General features: G+C 26.9%; 2 protein-coding genes across 6 annotated transcripts; one reads left to right on the forward strand and one right to left on the reverse strand.

Moving 5' to 3' along the window:
• The first annotated feature begins 464 nt into the window (after positions 1 to 464).
• On the forward strand, positions 465 to 11,674 carry LOC132922114 (eukaryotic translation initiation factor 4E transporter). Of its 2 annotated transcripts, none has more exons than XM_060985457.1 (20): positions 465 to 595; positions 4,094 to 4,289; positions 4,405 to 4,516; positions 5,296 to 5,462; positions 5,519 to 5,674; positions 5,745 to 5,887; positions 6,549 to 6,638; positions 6,708 to 6,853; positions 6,915 to 7,185; positions 7,275 to 7,493; positions 7,565 to 7,707; positions 7,780 to 7,857; positions 7,958 to 8,018; positions 8,211 to 8,302; positions 9,513 to 9,678; positions 9,736 to 9,858; positions 9,936 to 10,054; positions 10,116 to 10,278; positions 10,359 to 10,598; positions 10,740 to 11,674. In XM_060985457.1, the coding sequence occupies exons 1-20, from the start codon at positions 532 to 534 to the stop codon at positions 10,940 to 10,942; spliced, it is 2,952 nt and encodes a 983-aa protein (XP_060841440.1). In that variant the 5' UTR covers positions 465 to 531; the 3' UTR covers positions 10,943 to 11,674. The 2 variants fall into 2 exon arrangements, with proteins under 2 accessions (XP_060841440.1, XP_060841438.1); XM_060985455.1 differs by lacking the exon at positions 465 to 595 and adding an exon at positions 3,662 to 3,941.
• Positions 11,675 to 11,872: 198 nt separating this feature from the next.
• Positions 11,873 to 19,333, reverse strand: LOC132922115 (myotubularin-related protein 3). 4 transcript variants are annotated; one of them, XM_060985458.1, is made up of 13 exons: positions 18,700 to 19,330; positions 16,545 to 16,906; positions 15,284 to 15,473; positions 15,025 to 15,212; positions 14,793 to 14,928; positions 14,528 to 14,718; positions 13,919 to 14,456; positions 13,740 to 13,852; positions 13,345 to 13,532; positions 13,113 to 13,219; positions 12,902 to 13,045; positions 12,636 to 12,796; positions 11,873 to 12,537 (listed from the first exon to the last, which is right to left on the reverse strand). In XM_060985458.1, the coding sequence occupies exons 2-13, from the start codon at positions 16,904 to 16,906 to the stop codon at positions 12,312 to 12,314; spliced, it is 2,544 nt and encodes an 847-aa protein (XP_060841441.1). In that variant the 5' UTR covers positions 18,700 to 19,330; the 3' UTR covers positions 11,873 to 12,311. The 4 variants fall into 4 exon arrangements, with proteins under 4 accessions (XP_060841441.1, XP_060841443.1, XP_060841442.1 ...); XM_060985460.1 differs by having other exon boundaries at positions 12,398 to 12,537; positions 12,636 to 12,779; positions 18,700 to 19,331; XM_060985459.1 differs by having other exon boundaries at positions 12,398 to 12,537; positions 12,636 to 12,782; positions 18,700 to 19,331.
• Between the last annotated feature and the right edge of the window lie 275 nt (positions 19,334 to 19,608).

Genomic DNA, 19,608 nt, shown 5'->3' on the forward strand with positions numbered 1-19,608 from the left:
TGTTGCAGTCGAACGAACACTAACGGCGTATGTATATTATTTTCGTACTTCTGTTCAACGCTCGTATAGGTCGGTCGTTAACGTACGCGCTAAAAAGTAATAATCCTCGCTTGTTACGGGGCAGCAACTACGGGCTACAACAGTAGGGTATTCACACTCGGCGTCGGTTATCACCGTTCAATAATAACAATAATAATAATAATAATAATAGTAATAAATAAATAATAATAGTAATTAGTGTAATATTAACAAATTTACAAATAACAATTATAGCCGTCCGTCCGTTAGTCGCGCACAGGAAACAAATAACGATATCATCTTGTACAACAACAGGAGACAACTGTGTTTTGTTCCTGTTTATTTGCATTCTGCACGGGCCTACTGTGAGCTATAACTATAATTGTTCGTCTCGTCGTGTTTGTTGTTGTCCGTGTGTTCCTTACATGTCCGATATTGTAGCTTGAAAAAAACGGCGTCCAGATATTTGGTCGTTTTCTCGTTACGAAGACTTGGTCGTCGCCGAGTGTCGATATGTCCGAAATGATCAACGATAATGACAAGTTATCGAAATCGATGGCGGATGCCAACAATGAAGGTAAGTACTCGAAATATTCATTCCATGTTCAATTATTTACATAAGTCTACAAAAGAAAATACATTGTTTAGAACAATCATTATAATTGTAGGTAAATCTGGCCTAGAACTGGGAACCATTAAGTTGTTCATCTCTTAACACTTCATTTATTTAATATTTTGTTTTTTAGTCACCTTCCAAATAGTAATTAGACTTCTGGCATATTTGATATTATAATTATTTGTAGCCTTGTAGGTACCTTATCAAAAATAACTTATTAGAAATGCTTATGTATTTTAAACTATCAACTGTAGTTTACTCAATAACTAATTAAAATATTGAATCTATTTATTATATTTAACATTATTTTATAAATTATCTCAGTTACATCAGTTGGTTCAAGTTATAAACAATTTAATTTTAATTTTACCACATTCAATGTAAATTGTGTTTAACTTATAGTTAGTATCAAATATTAGTTAGGTATACTAGAAATAGTAATAACTAAGTAGATTTTGGACAATCAAATATATATTTGAGTGTTTTATCATTGCATATGCTATGTTCTTAGAATTTTATTTTTTTAATTGTAAAGGCATTGAAATATACATATATTTAATCAATGGTATAGGTATATAGTTTGAATTTATTTTGCTTAATTAAAAACTTTTTAATAAATGTTAAATCTTATGCTAAAGTACATGTATTTATTAATTGTATTTATGATCACTAAACAAGTATTAATTATAAACTAAATTGATTAAATACAAGTGTAAATAATTTAGATAAATATAGGGAAGAAACATGTTTTATGAATTAAAAAATATTTACTTACTATTCATGAATGGGTTAACACAGTTAAAAAGTAAAACCAAAAAAAATTAATAAGGCATTATATTACAATATATTATAAAATGTTTGTTTGCATTAAATAAATAAATAAATAAAAAAAAATTAATATAACTAAATAAATATATATCCATTTTCTATATTGATTAAAATATAAAGTAATGTAACTACAAGACTCCTTTTTAGAATAATAAATTCTTCCATAATTTCTCTAAAATTAATATTTTATTGCAGTTATTATTATATGTTTTACAATTTATTGATGACAATTTTTAATTTGTAAGATAGACATATAACAAATATACATTTTTATTCGGCAGACTAATATTCTGGTAAAATATTTTTATAACTACCTTAATAATTATAAGAAATTAAAAATATTGTTATGTAAATAAATCTTATCTTCTGCCAGATCACAATTAATCAAGTTGGTACATAATTAATTAAATAAGAATTATCCAAATATTTAAAAATAAAAATTAGAATATCAAATGTATTGATTATTAATAATTTTATTTATTATTAATGCCTATATTTATATTATTATATTACATACAAGTTACAATATATTTTATTTTCTATGCTGATATTTATTTGGTGTAATTTATACTAATCTGCTAAATGATCATTTTTATATTTAAATCAGAGTACTTATTAAATTATAATCAAATTATTCTAATCATTCAAATATTTTATATAGGTAAAGACTAAAGTTGTATTGATATACAACTTTAGTCTTTACCTAGATGTTAAATAATAAAAGTACCTACTCTTAATTTGTTATAATCTTTCATAATATTATACCTACTATAGTATGCATTTGAACATATCCTTTAATTTTAATGTTATAATCTTTGCTGTTATTTATTGGCTATTATTGATAGTAACATATAATATTACTTTGTCACGAGTTTAAAAAAAGTATTTTGTTTTCGTATAATTCAGTAATTCAATAATAGCAGTTCAGCCGTTTAGTTTTATTCATAAGAATAATTAATAAGCCTGTTTTATCTAATTGATTAGGAATTATTTTGTCTCATATTTTGCAATGGCCTATCAATGTGAATTTATGAGATTATTTTATTTTAATTATATTAAAATTAATTGAATGTTTAAATTACAAGCAATATTAAAATAATTAGAAAAAAAGAAATATTCACCTTAACTGTTTTGTTTATGGGACTACTGTGTTATTTTTATATTTTGTTACATAGTAATATATAAACATATATCTTTAGTACTCTTTTTTTTAATTTTGTTACTCTCTTAGCTATATTTTAAATTGCATATTTATAGGTAGGTATTTAATTTAATTTTCATATCCTTTTTAATAATAGAAAAAGATTTATTGAGAAACTGAATGTAACATACTATATTAAATGTACATAGTACATATCACACTATTGGTTTTTTTTTACTTTTTTTGAACTAGTCCTATTAAACATTGTAATTGTTTGATTGGTTGATAGACATTCATTTTGAGTTCAGTATGATTCAATCGGTTTAAGAGAATAAGTACTCAAGAACTTAAATTCATAATTAAATTTTAATTACAATTGTTAAATAAATCATATTTTAGGGGCCTATACAGTTATATGTAAATAGATATATTATTTTATGGTAGGTGTTAGGAATACTATTATTTGAATAATAGTATATAATTAATTTATATAGTTTAATTATTATTATTATTAGTATTATTATTTATATAGAAATAATATACAGTGTTATTCGAAAAAAAATTGAAAATTAAAAATAGTTAATTTATAAATAGTTTTTATTCCATTACAGAAATTAAAAAATATATATTATGAATAATAATATTAAATGTCTATTATAATGTATATATTTATCAAATCTTTATATTGAATAATCATTGGTAAGATAATTTTTATGAATTTTGTTTTAATATTTTTTTCTATTTAATACAAATTCATTGATAATTTAATTATTTTCTAAAGTGATCATACTTTATATTTAACAAATATAGTTAGGTTTTTATCAATCAAAAACTAAATGCAACATAAAATGTTCTTTTGTATTCATTTATTTATGTTACACATGACTGGCTATTTATTAGAGTTTAGTCAATATTAAGATAATATTATCATATTATATTACCTATATAGATTGGGGGAAATAATTCACTGATTATTTATTATTAGAAAATCATTTTAAGAAATTCCAATTTGTTTTTATCAAAGAAAATAATTCAGTTGGATTTTATAATTTTTATTAGTTAGTACCTGTATGAACTTAGTTGTTCAAAATTTCTTATAATATAATATGTATGTATAAGAATGTTTAATTTTAATTTGTGATTGTCTAGTATTTAATTATAAAAAAATAATTGACACTATGGATAGTAGAGTTAGTAAAAGTCGTAAAAGACATTCTGGTATTCAAGGTCATATGTTAAAAAAAGTTTTGAAAACCATGCCTCATTGTAAAGAAAATATTCCAGAACTACCTTTAAATTATAATAGTATGTGTACAAAAGGCCTTAAAAATTGTTTAGGTTTGTATTACTGTATTACTTCGTATTTGTGTATTTTATTTTAAGTAACAAGTTATATAAACTTAAATTTGATATATTTACAAAAGTATAAGATTTTTAATTATGTATAATATTTATTTGTATAACTAAACAATAAACTAAAATATGTATAGGTATAACAACAAATGAAATGGAAAATGAAACAGTCATTGAAGATAAAGTTAAAGTAGTGAGATTTAAACAGCCAACACAAAAGTATACCAAAGAAGCGTTGTTGGAATTACAAAACTTGAGCAGTTCCAAATTGCGCCCAAAATTTTTAGACAACTTCCCTGACTTGGATGTAGAACTTGCTGGAAAAACTAGAAAGTAAGTTTCAGTTTTTATATTCTACAAGTACACAATAAATTATTTTTGTTGCTTGTTATATAAAACCACTTAGATGCATATTTGAATGGTTATTAATTTGTTTTTTTTTCTACAGAGGAAGTAGACCTGTAGCCAGTGGAAAACCCGCTACTAATACTAAGACAGTAGCATTTGATTTACCACCTTGGCAGAACCAACCAACAGAAAATGGAGAATCTAAAACTGAGGTTAGTTTTATATTGTTATTTTATTCATATTTGTTAAAAATAATTCAACTTATTCAAATGATAATGAAAATACATAATCACCAGTGGCTGTCAAAAGAATCAAAGTGGTGTTCAAATCCTTTAAATCTCTACTTGACTGTGTCTGTATATATATTCATATAATTAATATATAAGTTAACAGTATATTTTCATCTTTGTCATTTTTCTCCATAATCTAAGTATTCATTTAACTATAATATAATACAGTGAATTTTTGTCAATGCATTTGTTCTAATTTCTGACTAGTTTAGGCTAAAGAATATTGAGCGTTTTGTAATACAATTATGCTATAGAATCTATAGTATAGATAATTATTGTAGAATTTTGTAGGACCTTAAATCTCTTATGAAATACGTTGATTTTTATTATGAACTATAATAAGTATTCATCAATTTAGTTTATTGAATTATTTATATTGATTTTGTAATTAATTTTTATAGAATTATAATTTTCAACTCTTAGATCTAGATTTTCATTACTATATATGATAATAATAGTTACAATTATCTACAGGGTAGCATCAAGCCAAATCAAATATAGTAAAGAAAATTTATTTTTAAATATTACGTAAAATGTGTTATTTTCATATATTATTGATTTGCCAAAAATTAAAATTATTAATTGACTTCTAGATAAGATGTTATATATTATTTCATATTTCCAAATATTAAAATGATAAAATAAATATAAGATAGTGTAAGATAATATTATTAAACAATTTATAATAACTTTTAATTTAGAAAAAACCGCAGGATGCTAAAGACCGTTTGAAAAAGGATCAAGATATAGTTTTGAGTCCTCAAAGACGCAGTTTCAATTCAGGATGTTTTGTTACTATGAATGCTTCTAGTGGACCAAAACGTTCAAATAGTCCTTTGAATACATCTGCTAAACAATATGTTGAAAGGTATGGTACATTTTATTTAGTTTATATATTTTTATTTACAAAATATTTATTTATAGGGAACCCATTCGAGAACCTCGTCGAGTTGGTAGTGGTCGATTAATGAGTCGAGATTCTTGGGATTCTAGTTTTCGTCAGCCAGAAAATGGAATCTCTAATAATTATAACTTTGGTAAAGGAGGCAGCTTTCGTGAATCTTCATCTCATAACTCAATGTTTGTATTTATAATTATTTTTTAAATTTTTGATCTACTGTTATTATTTATTCAATAATATATGTTTTAGTGAACCTCGTAGAAAAGATTTTGAGTTTGATAGAGGAGAAACAGATCGTTATAGAAATTATGATCGCTTCAAAGGCTCTAGTAATTATGATAGACGCCGAAATGATTCTTATCGAACGCAAGAAGAACCGGAATGGATGACAGGTTAATGAGTTTTTATTAGAACATTGAGAAGGTTGATATAACATACATTGTCTCCATTTAAAAAAATTTACAACACATTTGTGTTTAGCAGAACCAATCTAGAGTGATTAACTTTAATATTAAAGTGAATTGATACATATTAACTAATTTAAAGATAAAAATATAATATAAAGCACCTCATAGGATTTTACTGATAATTTAATGTTAAAGTGAGTTATAACTTATAACTATTTAAAGTATAAGAATTTAGTAATTATCATTACTCGCTTTTAAATTAAATATTAATAAATGCCTGTGAGATTAAGTATATTCCAGCCCACAAGAGATCAATACTGCATTTCGATCAAAACTCGTCCGATCCGCGCATCCTCCACTCATTTACCCACGAGAGCATCGCTGCCGGCTATTTTACATGCGCGTAAAAGTACTGATCTCTCGTGGGCCGGAGTATAGATAATATCTAGATATTTCTTACCTTTAAGTTTATTAATAGATTAATTCATTCATAATATTAAATTTAACAACCGAAATTTGTTATTTTATATGTAAAACAAAAACAATTGTATGTTGTAAGTTACGTGTTCTCTTAAATAATTATTTAAAATAATATTATCATGGTTATTTTTTTTTTAATCGACTAAAATATTTTTATTATTAAAAGATGGCCCAACTTCTCAACATGATACTATTGAGTTGCGAGGTTTTGAAGATCCACCTGTTGACAAAACAAAAAAGAAAAAAACTAAACCTGGTAAGTAAATATTGTTAATCTTAACAATGACAAGAAAGTGTTTTAATGTAATATGTATAAAATATTTAGCTCCCCGTACTAAAAAGAATTCAATTGATTCGACATCCACGGAATCAGCAGCTGCTATAAAAGGAGCTAATGAAACTAAAATAAAGAAAACTAAAAAGGAAAAAGATGAAGATAAAAAGAAAAAGCCAACAGTTGAAAAACCTAATGTAAAGTTATTTAAATTCACATTTTTAATTTTATGGAAATTATAATTATTGTTTTGTGTAGAACGAAGACCAAACTAAAAAAGATTCTGAATCAATAACTGGAAATGAGTTCATTCAAGCTTATGATGCTGAGCATAAAACTAACGACAATGTATTCAATGATTTCAATATTGATGATTTCTTAAAGCCAGATTACTTAAGTGATATAATGCATATTGAAGGGGAAACTGACGCAAATGTAGCTGGTTCACGATTCCGCCAATGGTTTACTACACATGATAGTAGTCGTGCTTCATCTGCTTCTACTGAAATGTTAAATTCTGCAACTAATAGTAAGATAATAATTATCATAATTATTTATAATACATCTTTTTATTTTATAATAACAATTTAATAAAAAAACATTGTATTATGTTTGTAGAAGGTGCAACAGATAATGTAGAAGAAGACCCTAGACAGTTATCATCAATGCTCATGGGAATGGTTAAACATAATAGTCAGAATGAATCAAAAAATTTAACAAATGCATATGACTCTATCACATCAAGTGAAAATAATAAACTTCCTCCTGCTATCATGGATGTTATTAAAGCTAGTGCACCTCAGTTGACTGATCCTAAAGCTGCCATACGCGATTTAGGTAATTTTTTCCTTCTATTTTATTGTCAAGTTGTATAGTTAATATCATTTGACTATTTTTTTTTTTAATAGAGGTTAATGGTAAAGTTCAAAGTCTTGAAGAAATTGAATCTAGGCTACGTATGTCAAGTGGACAACAAAATGGTTATTCACCACCACATAACAATATTCAATTCCATGAAGAAATGAAACTAAAAAAACTGCAGAACATGAAGGTAAGCGTGAATAATTGAAATTATACTAAGATTTTTAACTTTGAATACTTAATAATATTTTTTAATATTTAGATGCCTCAAAATGAGCACGAAAACTCTAACAATGATGGACATGTAACAAACAGCTCACAAAACTATTCCATACTGCAGGTATTATATTTTATTTTTGTAAAACTAAAAAAATAAAAACTTATCAGTGAACATAATTTTAATAATTAATAAAATTAAAAAAAAAAAAATTAAATTATAGATGCTGAATAATGCCCAAGGACCACAGAATTATATGGCAAACCAAGTACAAAACCCTACTGGTATGTATATTTACTTAAAAAATATTTAATTAATTATTTGATCCTTCTGAAAACCGTGATCAATTAGCACTAAAATTTATAATATGTAATAGTATAATTTATTTATTATTTTATTTTATTTAATATAAAATAAATTATAATTATCTCAAATGATTTTAAGTAATTTTATTTTATTTTCATGTACAAACTTAGGTCCATATGGCCATTCAAATAATTACCGTGGTCAACAACCAAATATGCAAGTTCCTAATGATCTTGTAATGAAGCTCATGGAAGCACAACAGGTAAATAAATTAAATGAAATATTTTATTTATTTGAAATAATATAATATAAAAAAATATTTATTATCCTTTATATTTTATAGTGTTGAATATAAATCTTTATGCAAAATATTTTAGAACTATTTAATTTATGGTTTTTTAAAACAATAGTAATAGAACTAATGTTAATTTTTGAAATTTAGTATTAGTAAATTTTTATTCAACATCTTCAAACCATTATTTTAGATTTTGAGCTGAAGGAATTCATCATTTATGTCTGATTTTTCGTTTCATTTACAAGTAAAAATATAAAAATGTATTCTCTAACAATTTTTATTTTCAAAAAAATGAACCCTAGAAATTGTAAACTTTAATCTGAATTCCACTTTTACTTAAATTATCACACTCTATTTACAATGTTCAACATATTTTAAGTAATTTTAAGCTATGAATACCTCAACCTATTCACACAAACAATATGTTAGTATTGACTTATGATAATAAAAGTTTATTGCTGTCAATCAATATAGTGTTACATAATGATATATGTTAGTATTGACTTATAAGGTATAATATAGTTAGTATACAGGGTGTAACTTGTCTATTTGATAAATTCAATAATAGTGCAAATGCAATAATGTCAAATAGACGAGTTACACTCTGTATATTAGTAAAGAATAACTATTAATATTTAAATAGTAATTTTATAATATACATGATTTTTTTGATAAAACTTAGTAAACTTACCACATTATTACAGTGAACCTGTATATAACGGTCAATCGTGGGACCAAAATAATTGTCTGTAATAGACAGGTTTCAGTATTTTAAAAGTAAAATTAATCTACAAACATACTTATTTAATGAAAAATAAAAAATTTGTACTTATACTATGTTAATATTGTACATATTATTAATATCTTTATCATAATTATTATATTAGTATATTATACATATACATTATAAATTTAATTTTAATATTTCTTAAAAAAATGATAGCAATTTATTTCTGTTAAATTGGATCTCAACTTCATAAATTCAATTGGTATTCACAATTAACGCTACTGTAATCAGTGTTTTACATGTACTTAATTGTGGTTCGTATTAACGTATAAAACTTTGAAATTCAACAAAATAAAAGCATAATAATTTTATAGGATATTCTTCATTAGTTATCTTATGTATTGTTATAACTTATAATAAACTAGAAATACATAATTATTAATTGCTTAGATTCAAAAGCAACATGAAAATATGGTTGCAAAAGCAATGGCTGCTCAACAACAACAGTCTAAGCAACATATGTTCAAACTTCCCGTTGAACTTCAAAATATGGTCAATTTCTACACACCTACTAAAGATATATTGCAAAGCCGCGAAGCACAAGAAATGCTTATGGGTATAATATTTATATATTATATTTTGAGTATTAAATATTAATTATATTTTTTAATAGGAATTAAACGCGGTGAAGTAATGCTACATCATTTAGTTGAGCAATGGAAAAAGACTAGTGCTAATCAGTCTCGTTATCGTGAAACTCTTATTTGTCTTATGAAAGTATTTCAACATTCAAGCAGTATGTGTTTTATATAAATATGATACTATTGAAAAATAATATATTTTTTATTAAAAAATACAAATATATAATTTTAGATGCCCAAAGAATGGCTAACCAACAGGATTTAGTTTACCAACAACAACAAGCTGCATTATACCAAAGCCAAATGCTTAAAAGACAATTGCTTGACCAAACCCATAAAAGGATGGAAAATGTATGCATAAGTTATAGAAGATATGATTATTTAAATTAATTAATATATTTATTTTAATTAGGTTCATAATGCATCATATGGAGGAGAAAGTGCTATGGATTTGGGCTCATCTCAGTCACAGTCTCAACCAAGAATTGGTCTTACTCCAACATCTGTGTTACGTAAGATGACTTCAACTTCAGAACCTTTGGTAGATAAACACCATATACCTGATGAAAGATCTGGTTAGATATATTACCTTTAGATATTTTGCTTTAATTTATTAATGATTTTCATTGAGTAAAATTATCAATCTGTTGTTTAGTTACCCAACATGCACTTCAGCATCAAATAAACACTTTGCAACAGCAAATACAGCAACAACAGTTTATGCAGCAGCAGCAACAACAACAACAACAACAGCAGCAGCAGCAGCAGCAGCAGCAACAACAGCAACGACCAGTCAATACTACTATTCAGCAAATACTAAGTGGTAATTATCCTAGGTACCATGGAGCACAACAACAACAGCAACAGCAACAATCCAATAATATGAATGGTCGCAGTAAGTTTTCTTCTTTTTGATTTACATTTAAATTAAAACTTCACAATTTTAAAATAATTAAAAATGAAATTTGCCAATTAATTGTTATCAATTATTCAATTATGAATAGGAATTAAAATAATATGTTTGTTTGATTTTAAGGTATAAATTATGGTTCTGGGGATAAATCGCGTATGAACCGGGTACAATCCCCTGTTAGCAATCAGCTTGCACGTTGGTTTTCTCCAGAATTGTTGGCACAAGCCCGTGCTGGCCGTTTACCAAACATGCCTGCTATGTCGCAGAATTTAAATATGCTCAGTGTTGAAGATATCGAAAAGTTCCAGGTTGGTGGTCGTTCTTAATTAGTAAAAATTGTGGCGACTTAACAATTTTGTGTAAAAATCGTAAACTACAAAAAAAAAAAAAAAAAAATCAAGTTGTTATTCCTTTTAAATATTTATAGGGCCCTTCTCCAAGTCTCAATATTTTCTTTCTTTTCCTTTTGTTTTAGTATGAGGTTCTTTATTTAATTTAAGTTCAGTGTTTTTTTTCACTGACCTATTTTTAAAATTATTTCCTCAGAGCAATTCAGTTGTTTTTCTTTTATTTTTGCATGTTTAAACAAAAAATTAACTATTATTTTTTGAAAAATTGTAATTTTATTCTAATGAACTTGAATCGCATACTTATTTTATATAATACATTATAATTTCTTAAAGATTATGAACCTCTTGTGTACAAAAATTCATTATTATATCTTTAGAAAACAACGTGTATATAAGTACAAAGAATTATTTTCTTATGTACCATTTGTCTGTGATGTTAGAAGTTGTATATGAAATGTAAGTTTGATAAGTCTTTGTATTACTAGAGTTAAAAAATAATAATAATAAACAATTGAACCGCTATAGCGGAGATATGTATGAAGAAATAAACTATTGTAATTGTAATATATATACTTATAGTTTTTGACAAACTCATTTCCATTGTTTTCTTAGTGCTCAGTGAGTAAATGTTTTCTTTACGTTACACATACATGTAAACATATATATTATATATATATGCATATTATATTAAACAAATGTTATTATATATATTTTTTTCATTTTGTATTTTTATTTTATTCAATTAAATAACTTATACACAATTACATTAATTACATATTATTATAATATGTAAAGTACAATAACAACAACAGCAACAAAACAAATACCAACAGTTTGATTTACATAAAAAGTTGTATCTGCAAAGGATATGTAATGGTTATATGTCTAATACTTTATAACAGTAAATAAACTTCCAAAAATTGTTATACTTTATTTTTATTATAATAATATATATAAAATGATAAAACGTAACAGATACAATTAAAATATTACTTATTAAGTGCACAAAAAATAGTCCAGCTTGTGGGGTAACCATAATAAAAGTTAATAGCCACTAATAAAGAAGCCTTCACCTCAAAATCATTCTTATATATTATACTTGTAAAGATGTTCACTACTCAGTTGGGGGTAATTAATAGTCAGTGGACCAATAAGTTTTAGATAATAACAAAGAATAGTAGACAAAAAAATAATAATAATTTATAGTCGAACACGCCTCAACTCAAATTGTACTTTTAACAGAACAATCCTATCAATAATATTGTTCTATATAATTCACATACAGAATACTATGTTACATGATGTGTTTATAATTGATCAACTTCCACCTATAATTCGTTTTAGTTTAATTTGACTGAGCTGGCTGTAATGTAATGTTTACATTTTTTTGATCATCTGCAACAGCTTGCTTACATGTGATGGTGGTGGTGGTGGTAGTTGAAGTGCAAGTGGTTTTTAAAGCTCCGACTGAAAAACATGGCTCGCAAACTCTTACAGGTTCATAAAGTTGTTCAGCTGGTAGAGGAACCAGATTTCGTGAACAGTCAGCGCAGAATATTTTGCCGCAACTCCTAATAATAAATTATGACAAAAAATATAACATTGATGCTAACTAAAATAAAACAATAAAATTTATTTATAAAAAAAGGTTCTATAAAGTCTAACTTGCCTACAGTGATGCTTCCGTCTTCCCAGCCAAAACTTGTTGTCGCACGACGTACACTGGGTAACTGCGTGATCCGGTACCCACAGGGTTGGCTGAGCATCGAACGACTCCACAGGTTCCCACGACAATGTCGTCTCTCCTCCTGTGCTGCTACACACGGATACCTTCAAAAAATTACTCCACCCTCATTCTAATACATGACTAGATAAATGTATCAGTGTACCCAAATAAGGCTGCTAATACTTTTAAATTTTAAATTAGTTACGCACATCGTCATCAGTTTTGTCTGCTAGTGATAGACCATTCACATCAGGCGTAGTTGTTGCTTCAATACCGTTACAACGATGACTTGCTTGCCGCAACAGTACTAGCCGAGTGACATGTAATTCATTTTGAAGAGCCGCTTCTCTCGTCTAAAATCAATCATTTTAATAATAGACTAATGGTTAATTTTAATAAATTATTGATTTTTTTTTTTACCTTATGTTCTAAAATTAACTGCTGAAGTCTATTTTGTACATCGTCTACAAGTGGTAACAGTCCATCAACAGTATTTAAGATACAATTAGTTGGACTTGAATGCCGTTCTACATAACAAAATATAATTACATGAATGTTGAATAATGAATAATATTATTTTAACAAACAAAATACTTAATAAATCATGATATTATATTATCATTAAATATTAAGGAATCTTTTAATTGTTTACCTATACCATTTTCCTCGGCAATAATACTTGACAATGAACTAGAATTTGTGTCTGAAGATTTATCATCTTTTTCATCCAAAGATATTATATCTTCGGGTTTTGAAAACTCTATACAAGAACTTTCACTGTTTATCACAATAGGCTGATCAATTCTTATCATTGGATCAATTATGCCTTCCATTCCCAATCTAAAATAAAATTTTTTAATAAGGTATAGATGGTATAGTACAATTCCAATAAAATATATTTCTTTTCTCTCTAAAATATTAATACTCCGAGAAAACTACCTTTGCAGTAGCTATATAAAGCATTTAATCTAAGCTGATTTATTAACTGTATTTAAATCAATAATAATTTGTTCAAATATGTAGGTATTGTGCTAACAAATTACTTACATAGAATTACATATTTCAGTAGGTTTTGTTAGTTGAGGTCCATCAGTAAATGGTCCAACATATAAATCTCTCCAAAGATTCATATCTCTCACATTACAACTAATCCATAAAACCTAAAATCAAACATAATTATATTGTTTAAAAAGAAAATTTGATAAATATATAATATATAATATTACATTATCTGGTTGAGATGAATATAAATGATTTTTACACTCAGTAGATGCAGCCAAATGTTTCCAAACAGAAAATGTAGCAGTACCTATCCCTGTGCGTTTTCTTTCAGCACCACTATTGCACAAAAATGTACCAAAAAGATTTGAGTATGTGTGTTGTGCTAATTTGACTAAGTACGTTTTGGAAAATTCAAAAGCACAAGGATGCTGTGACATCACATTATGCACACAGTCCAACCATTGAATAAATACTGGACATCGTTCATTTGGATCTTCACCTTGACCACGATCAGCAAATTTATGACCAAAATCTAACCATTCTCTTTGACATAGAACACGAAAACCATCAATCGTTCGATAATATGAATCCAACATTAGTTCAGCCAAAGAGACAATTTGAGGAGTACGATCCCAACCATCTGAGCAGTGAACAAGAACTGGTTGCATTTCAAATTCAATGGTTGCTGCAACAGTATTAGCAGCATGAAGAAGACCACTTATATTATGTAACCATCGTGTGTTTTCCAGTAAACTGTACCAGCTAAATGAAATATTAGATTAATAATTAGAAATAAAGAAAATAGATTTATACAATATTTTTAAAGAACAAACTTTGGAAGATCAGGAGGTGAAGCACATAGTTGACGAAGTAAGTGAAAACTTTTTCTGACTGCATGAATATTTGCCAAATTCATAAATCGAATTTCACATCCAGGATAATATTCAGGACATTCACATCCTCCACCTCGAGCTCGATTGGCTACGGCAGATGGATATGATCGTGCATCAATAACAACTAATTTCTAACAAAATTATAAACGATATTATAAATACATTATGCATCTTTTTTTATTGTTAAGGTTATTTTTGTACTTACTTTAGGTTTTTTAGATTTATTTTGGCAAGATTCAGCGATTGCTTTTAATAAGTCTTCATCTTCAGAGGATCTCCACCCTAACCAACCCACTTCAGGTTGGGAACATCTCGCTAAAATAGCTCCATTACCCTTATGCCTAATATTGTTATTTAAGTCATAATAACACGATTAGTATGTTTAGTATAAGAAATTTTTAAAATTATTAATTAACAATTTAAATTTATCTTTTTACCTCCATACAATTACCGGAACTCGTTTGGAACTACGGAATTTGGCAGCAGCTTCCAAAGTTTGATCAGTAATACAGGAAGGAACCAATAATCGATTTGGATAAGAGGCACATAATTTATAGTCCCAATTTACTTTAGAAATGCGCCATTTAGAGTTATCACTTTGAACACTTATATTTAGTCTTTCAATCTGCATAATGATTTTAAAATCATAAAATAAAAGTATTTGGCTTAATATTAATTATTGTTTAATTAATTTACCTCTTTCATAAAATAATCATCATCACCATCATGGCTTAAGTTTAAAGAAATATCTTCATTACATTGATCCTCAATGGCCCAAGCATGAAATGCAAACGCAAAAACATCTTGAACGTTTTTTGGTGATACTATTACTCTGGTCAATCGTTTATACCACTCCAAACATAAATCATTTGTAGTAAAAGTACACCTGAAATAAAAAAAAATATATTACCTTGTATTAATAGTGTTAAGTAAATTTTTCATTGATTACAATTAGATTGGTTTAATAATCATATTTCTAATTCTAGTAAACATTTCATATAAAATGATAATTGAATTTTAATTAAAAACATTTCTAGTTGACACATCAAGGAATTATAAATAAATTATAAGTTAAATAATTGAAGGATAAATAATTATTTTTACAACATTCCTATAAAAATATCTAATAACATCTTAGTAACTTGTATATCTAGTTGTATACCTAATAAAAATCTTTTCAATCTTAATATTTTTTTTAAAATGTGGATTATCTTGGTTATAGTTATGTTTTAATCAATATATATTTTAAACAAAATTTAAATAAATTAAGTCCAACTTGTATATTTATATATTTAAATTAGAGGAATTAAGCTTCTATCTGAATAAGAAACCTTTATAAGTGTCAATTTAAATTTAATGAAATGGAAATATAAACCAAGGTTATTAGTATATTTATATGACTACAACAGTTATATAACAAGGTAGATGTTATAATTTTAACTTTTTTTGTTTATTATATCATTATGTCACTAGGGTATACTTTTATTTTTATTTGCTCAAAATATCACATTCAATATTTTATAGAATTTGTTACTTTTCGGGAAGGTGGATATCATATTTAATTTCAATTATCAATTATAATACATTTGATTGTAAAGTAATAGTTATATAGCATTATGAAGTTTGTTTTGTAATAATAATAACAAGTCATATAATGAAAGAAATACTTAAATAAACATTTGAGCTATAGAAATTACTAAAAATGCAAATATAATGTTAATTGCAGATCCCTTACAAGTTATAACTACTAAATTTACTAATATGTAGATATTTTAGAAACTTTTACAACAAATTTAATTAATTAAAAAATGTTTTCTTTTAGTAAATAATTATTCTTTATAAGATTATATTTAAGATGAAATTATTCATTGTTGATTTGAGTGATTTAGTTTTTGTGTTTGCCTAGAAAATAATTTATACAAAGTATAATTAGTACATAGTTACATAGTATGCTTACCTGCATGTACGAGAATCTTTGCAACTAATTATCATGTAAAATAGATCTTTTATTTCAATCATTTCAATAAGGCCCAATGGTATGTTACTGTCTTGAATGCCTCTTCTTCGTTTTGACCCTTCATTAGATACTTTTAGGTAAAAACGGTAATTGGATAGTGCTAACACAGTGTTATTGGCACCACGACCTAAGTATTCAACAGATTCACCAGCTAAAGGAACAAAAGGCACTAGTGGTGGTTCTAAAGTTGGAGGACCCTCATCGGTTTCCAAATCTCTTTTTGGATACAATTCAGAGGCTCGTACATGACACATAGACTGAGTCACAGTCGATGAACTACCAGATGAATCGGATAACTCCATCTAAAATAATAAAAAATGTATTACAAAACCTTCATCTAATATTTTAAATTTATATTATAAGTTATTTATTTATTTATTTATTAATAAATTATACACATATGAATGAGGAAAAATAGTTTAATGTAGGGTAATGAGTAACCTTGTATTTTACAGTTTTAATATTTAAGTGTGTCCAGTGACCGATGTTATCTGAAATACCTGACAAATTTTCGTATAACAATATGCCTACTATCCATCTCGAACCATTAGAGGTTTATTAACTCTTTTTTAGCAACTAATTATAGACAAATTTTTGAATCTATCTTATATAGATCTAGATAGATCTAAAAATACTCAATAGTTTAAATCTATAGTAAAATTAAGTGAGATCTATTCTGTTAAAACTGTAAAATTTTAAAATATTTTCAACCTTCATAATATTATAACATTACCTTTATGAAAAGATGCTTTTTTTATTGGATATTTTTAAATTTATTCACAATGATATAAAATATAATAGATGCAGTTTACTTAAAAAAATACAAAATGGTTCACATCGAATAATATAAAATTAAATTAGAATTTGTAAAAAGAAAATCGAATTAAAAAAATAAATTTTTATTCGAAACATATAAAATTACCAACTAGTATGCAATTTTGTTTGTACCTATTAAATTGACGTTTTATCAATGGACTTGATAAAATGAAACGTTTAAAACTATTTAATGTTTAAATTTATTCATATTGAATACCATAGGAAGTAGGAACCAACTAATTGTTTATCTATTATTCATAACACAAACACACTATCAAATAATACTATACTTAAACGAAATTCAATATATGTTGATACCGCTTGACCACAATAACCGTTTAAATAACACTGGACAGTCAAAGGTCAAAGCAAAATGTTCTGTTTACATTATGTTAAGTATAATTAATCGTTAAAACACTCGGAACTAGGGAGGTAGATAAAGAAATATCAATTCGCGGTGAACCTCATAGTTATTTTTAACATTTGTATTTGTTAGTTGCTATGATGCTACAAGTATAATATAATACATTAGTCATTAATACATATAATAATATTAATTATCTACTTAAACGGCTATACAAATCGACTTTTAATTTGACATTGATACATAATTGATTGGATAGGTATACTGTATACACTAAATATTATTATTTTTTTTTTATCACACTAATCTACTGATAGTGAAATCACAGAATAAATAAAACTTATTTAATCTTCCTATTGTAAAATTAACATTCGCAAAACATAAGACATTTACATTCTAAACAATTGGAATGTGTAACAATAATGATGATCTACTTGATGCGTGATATTTCTAGATCAACAAATAAAATTACACAGAAACTGGAAAAGAAAGAAAAATAATGTCCAGTCATTGAATCTAATAGCTGCAGGCACACACTATCAAATTGCACTAGTCAACCTTGTCGACAACTACAAAGTATCTATAATAAACATCTGGTATAAAATGCGACATAGGAATAATGTTGCTCGAGAAAAAGTTCTACTCGTTTTTCGTTTCAACAAGACCAGCGGGAAGTTACCCCTCGTTATTGTATTCAGTAAAATTTTATATTTCGAAAATGGCAAACGTCGCGTTCTAGTTTCGCGAAGGTCGTCTGCCTTTAAATGGTCATAATTATATTATTATCGATTGTTATTAATTATTCATTATTTTTTTTTTTTTTTACGGAGGTTTAAGTTACGAAGGGAGGTTAACCGTTCAATGTCCGAAGTCGTACCCTTCTCATCCCCATTCGGGGAGATCAGGAAAACTCACTTTTTTTCAAAATATGAATTAGTATTCGTGCATTTCCGTCGGACCAGGAAGACAATCTTTCCTCGGTGTAATGTCGGTCCGTCGGGCAGAGCGTTATTTTATGGTCGACGACTGCAACGGAGATTATTCCCTATTACGTGTGATACACGATTTTAGTCGCGGCGTTCCGCGGAAAAACCATCGAGCGGCATACCGACGGGCACGTCGTGCGGGTGTTTTCCACGGACGTGCATCACGTCCCACGGCGGTGAAATATTATAAAAATATTATTATTATTATTGTTATTATTTTTGTTGTCGTCACTGATTCGCCAACGCGTGCAAAAATGTAACAACGACGATAACAATGTTAAAACACTGTGAAATACATCCACGAAACGACGTCGGCCACAACGCACATCGACGAAAACACCGAATTATTACCGATGCGAGTATGATAAAAATGGAAAAAAGATACGACCTGACAGTAATAACAATCACCACTCTATTGGACGTAAACACGAAATAAAACACAACATAAAAACAACATCTTTATACTATCGAACAATAAAAAAATAATATTAATACTCGTAGAACGCGAGTAGTGGGTACCAGGGTACCTATGTGGCTGTGGCTTACTGTGTGCAGCGAAATATTATTACGTTCAGAACTTAGGTGTGTATTTATATATATATATGTATGTATATTTAGCAACAATCGTGTTCAGAGGATGAAATTCGATTAAAAAAATAAAAACCCATATGACAACTACAGTGGTCGCCCGTCGGTTGCAGATGACTGGTAGACGCGCTTAGGTTGGTCACACCGTCGGCGGTCCGTGAGCGTTATCTCTTTTAACCGCGACAATAACAAAGTTGTGTAAATACAGTAATATTGTAATGTTACTTTATTGCACAGACAATATATATAA

This window comes from Rhopalosiphum padi, chromosome 2, assembly GCF_020882245.1.
Source record: "Rhopalosiphum padi isolate XX-2018 chromosome 2, ASM2088224v1, whole genome shotgun sequence".
Classification (NCBI taxonomy): Eukaryota; Metazoa; Arthropoda; class Insecta; order Hemiptera; family Aphididae; genus Rhopalosiphum; species Rhopalosiphum padi.

Bases quoted from the DNA above. Each gene is read 5' to 3' on its own strand.
- LOC132922114 (XM_060985455.1), top strand. From the start codon at position 3,782: ATGGATAGTAGAGTTAGTAAAAGTCGTAAAAGACATTCTGGTATTCAA. The intron at 4,290-4,404 runs GTAAGTTTCAGT...TTTTTTCTACAG, and splicing joins CTTGCTGGAAAAACTAGAAA to AGGAAGTAGACCTGTAGCCA. The intron at 6,854-6,914 runs GTAAAGTTATTT...TGTTTTGTGTAG, and splicing joins CAACAGTTGAAAAACCTAAT to AACGAAGACCAAACTAAAAA.
- LOC132922115 (XM_060985458.1), bottom strand. From the start codon at position 16,906: ATGGAGTTATCCGATTCATCTGGTAGTTCATCGACTGTGACTCAGTCT. The intron at 14,929-15,024 runs GTAAAAAGATAA...TAACAATATTAG, and splicing joins GTTCCGGTAATTGTATGGAG to GCATAAGGGTAATGGAGCTA. The intron at 13,046-13,112 runs GTAAAAAAAAAA...GATTGATTTTAG, and splicing joins AGTTAATTTTAGAACATAAG to ACGAGAGAAGCGGCTCTTCA.